We start from the raw sequence: 3,529 nt of genomic DNA, 5'->3' as shown, positions 1-3,529 counted from the left end.
CCGACCCCACTCCATATATCGCTTTTACACTACGTTGATCAATTCACTCTTTCACACATCATTTCACACAGTTATTATGCAAAGTCTCATCAATTACAGAATAACTTATCTCATTCATACACATTTACTATATCGGTAGCAAATTTGTGGTTCAGTATTCTTGCTATAGCTTACTTTGATCATATGGACCAGGAGCCGGGATTCAAAAACCAAAATACCTTCCGATTAGTGACGACCCACTTGCCTTGAGTCCACAGCGCTTCCCTATTAGAATTATAGAATGTATTGGTGTGTTGTGATTATTTGTAGGATTTAAACTGTGGTCATAAGAGTTTGTGTAAATTATAATTCACTAAACTTAAGTCATGGGTTTTCTTCGTATACGATCCTTCCTATGATATTGTCTATTTCTAAATAAATGAAAAAGGCTCCTGTATATCGAGTGATCACCTTTGAATTTGAAAAGTGACATGTTTCAACACAGCTGAAATTTAATGGAATATACTATCTGACATCTGCAAATTCTTTGAGAAGTTAACTTGCAAAAAATACTTAAAAGTCTTAATTGTACACTGTGTATCTATTATATTAATAATATTATGATTATTAATGGGATTATATATCTTTATCCTTGCTTTTTCACAAGCAGAAAAGTAAACCTTGGACTTGCTGGGGATTAAAATGTTAATTGAACTTAGCAAGTATGTGTTGCGTGCTGAACTCAGATCATCTGTGTTGGTTTTTTCTAACCATTACACGACTTGCAGTGGGCCTAGCTGACTGGGCAGAGAATCAGCCTGTGAGGCAGGATGTTTAATGTGTGTGGCTCAGGTGTTAACGTTATGTCAGTCTTTATTCCCAGGCTGTGGATCTAGAAAGGCGCTATACAAGTACGCGTCCATTTACCATTTATCAGTGTTTGCCAGAGCTGAATCTGAAAGCACAGGCTGAAGAAAAGTAAATCAGTACTCTAACCGAACAGCATACATCATTGACAATCTGTCAACTTTGTGGTTAGTTTTGAAAAGAATGCATTTGCATATGATCTTTATTTACAGGGGTAAGTCATTAAGAACAAATTCCATTTCACACTGAGCCGTAATTATAACTCTTTGTTTTCCCTTCCTTCCTGCTGTGATCAGCCGAGATTTATAGTTGCCATGGTGAAATAATAAGACAAACCAGCAAATCCCACTGGTTTATCTCACAGCTGTTGCCGTAGTTTTTGACCTTGAGGGCTTCCATCAATGGAACTAAAAACACTCAGCCCTGTGTTTTTTGTAAGCAGGCAGGGACTAGCTAAATAACAATGTGGGGGAGCATTGGCTAAAACAGTTCTGAGCAGGCAGTAATGTAGAGAAACATGCCAATGTTGTTATTTGGTGGAATGGATGGCTTAATTAAATAAATAGGTTCTGCTCTGTTGCGTTAATGATGGTCCAAGTTCTTTTAGATTTATGTTTGCTAGTCAATCTAAATGTCATAATTCATTACTGTTGTCCTGTACATCATACACCTCATAACTTTCCCTCCAATGAATGTGAAACAATCAAATGTTAAAAAAAATTATAGTTTATAATTTTTCTTTTTCAGTTCTCTTAAAATGTGCTGCGACATCAGTTGTGATGTGTCGCTTGTGGTTTGCAGGTGCTGGTACCTAAGAGGGCTGAGTTCAAAGGGAAGATGATTGAGGTGGACATCTATGAGGCAGGAAAACACTTCCTGAAAGGCCGACCAGTAGAAGACAGCAAGCCCTTCACTCCCTCCCTCGCTGTGCCCCTTCAGAAGGGAGAGGTGTCTGGCCTGATGCAGGTAAAGGCATACACATACAAATACATACATTCATACAGATCATTTTTTTCCACAGCACTGTAAATCAAAGTGACATCAAAGCAAATGCACAGCGATACAAATAGATGCATGTATGTAAACATAGTCATTGCTGAACCATAAAAAGAATAGATTACGACAAGTAATATTAATTATAGTAAACTGTAGCATACACCTTAAAATAGAGTTTGTTCGGTGGCTAACATTAAGCAAAAAGAATTACACAACATACAGAAATGAAATACATTAAACATGACCTGGATATAAACTTAATGTCAGGAATACATACTTGTACATAAGGACATAAAGTAAAGTATATGAAATGGAGACTAGAAAGGAAAGGGATCCTGAGTAAGGTACACAAGTTAAAAACACTTACACATACAGAATCCTTATTTACACTACCATACATTTATTCAGTAGAGATGAGTGTTTATCCTTCTCAGAAAATTCAATAGGTATCTGGCTACATGGTCTATGATCCAATACAAAGACGATAGATACTTTTTTTTTTAAAAACGCATTGTGGTTTAAAGTTCATTCGATTCAGTTTGATTCAACTGGAAATGAACAATTCTCTACACATTACATTTTTACATGAAAGAAATATAGTAAACATTGTATACATTTTGTGTTTTAAAAAAGAAATATACATTTTGATTTGAATTGTTATTGGTATTAAAGTATTGTAAAACCAACAAGAGTTAGGATGGGCAGCGATATACATCGCAATATTGGCCTGTCCCCAAGGAAGATTAATTGGGAATCTGTTACCTTGGTTCCAAAATGGGTGTCAAATATTTGAAAAGGGTATTTTCAGCAACAATATGGGCGCATATTGTTGTGAATAAAACAGCGTATGACTTCAGGTATTGTCTTAAGGCTTTAGAGGCCAGGGTGCTTTAGAAGTAGTGTTAGCTGCTAAAGCTAGCATTTTTCACCTGTGGTTGGTTGTTATTTTCTGTAACTTAAAAATTCAGTGTGTAACATTCAGGAGGATCTATTTTCAGAAATATATTATATTATTATTCATAGGTATGTTTTAATTCGTGTAGAATTACCTGAAAATAAGAATTGTAAAATTTTTGTGATCTTAGCTATTTTTATCTAAAGATGCCTACAGTAGAAACCAAACACTGTCTCTAGGTAGGGCCTTTTGTGTTTTTCCCATGTTTCGCTGCCACCTTAGTTTCTTTTTCACACTTCACAGACCATTCTCTTTCCATATACCGTCATCATTGTCATATACAGACACCAGCTGTGTTCAGTTGGTTGCAATCTGAAGCTTCACCGCTAGATACCACTAAATTCTACACACTGCTCCTTTAATATTTCTGCTACTGTCGGCTCCAAAAATGTCGCCGTGAAGCCTATAGAAGCTACAGCTAGTCAGAGTGAAAAATAAATCATGCACAGCCTGAAACAGGATACATTGACTATTGGGTGTGTGTAGTGGTGTGGGTGTAGTGCTGGGTGTGGTGGTGGACAGGAACGGACAGTTTAGCCACCACGCCACAGCTATAGTCTTAAATTACTGATATACACGGCCTGGGTAACACTGGTAGCATTTTCTACAAACTGCCAAAAGCGAGGCATAGGATTAAAAATGTAGACACTAACACTGACACACACACACACAACACACACACAAATTCAAATTGGATTGAGTCAGGGTGAGGGCATGACACTGACTCATAAG

At 36.8% G+C, this 3,529-nt stretch overlaps 1 protein-coding gene across 1 annotated transcript in view; it reads left to right on the top strand.

The window, feature by feature from the left end:
* The window catches only part of cdkal1 (CDK5 regulatory subunit associated protein 1-like 1), a gene marked incomplete in the record, with an annotated part of 220,018 nt that overhangs the window by 206,418 nt on the left and 10,071 nt on the right, over window positions 1–3,529 (top strand). The window contains 1 exon segment of the mRNA XM_035671969.1: window positions 1,648–1,812. Within this exon segment, the coding sequence (XP_035527862.1) occupies window positions 1,648–1,812 (165 nt within the window).

Source organism: Morone saxatilis, unplaced genomic scaffold, assembly GCF_004916995.1.
Source record: "Morone saxatilis isolate NCDOM2014 unplaced genomic scaffold, NCSU_SB_2.0 Contig24, whole genome shotgun sequence".
Taxonomy (NCBI): domain Eukaryota; kingdom Metazoa; phylum Chordata; class Actinopteri; family Moronidae; genus Morone; species Morone saxatilis.
This window is presented reverse-complemented; position numbering and strand designations above follow the sequence as displayed.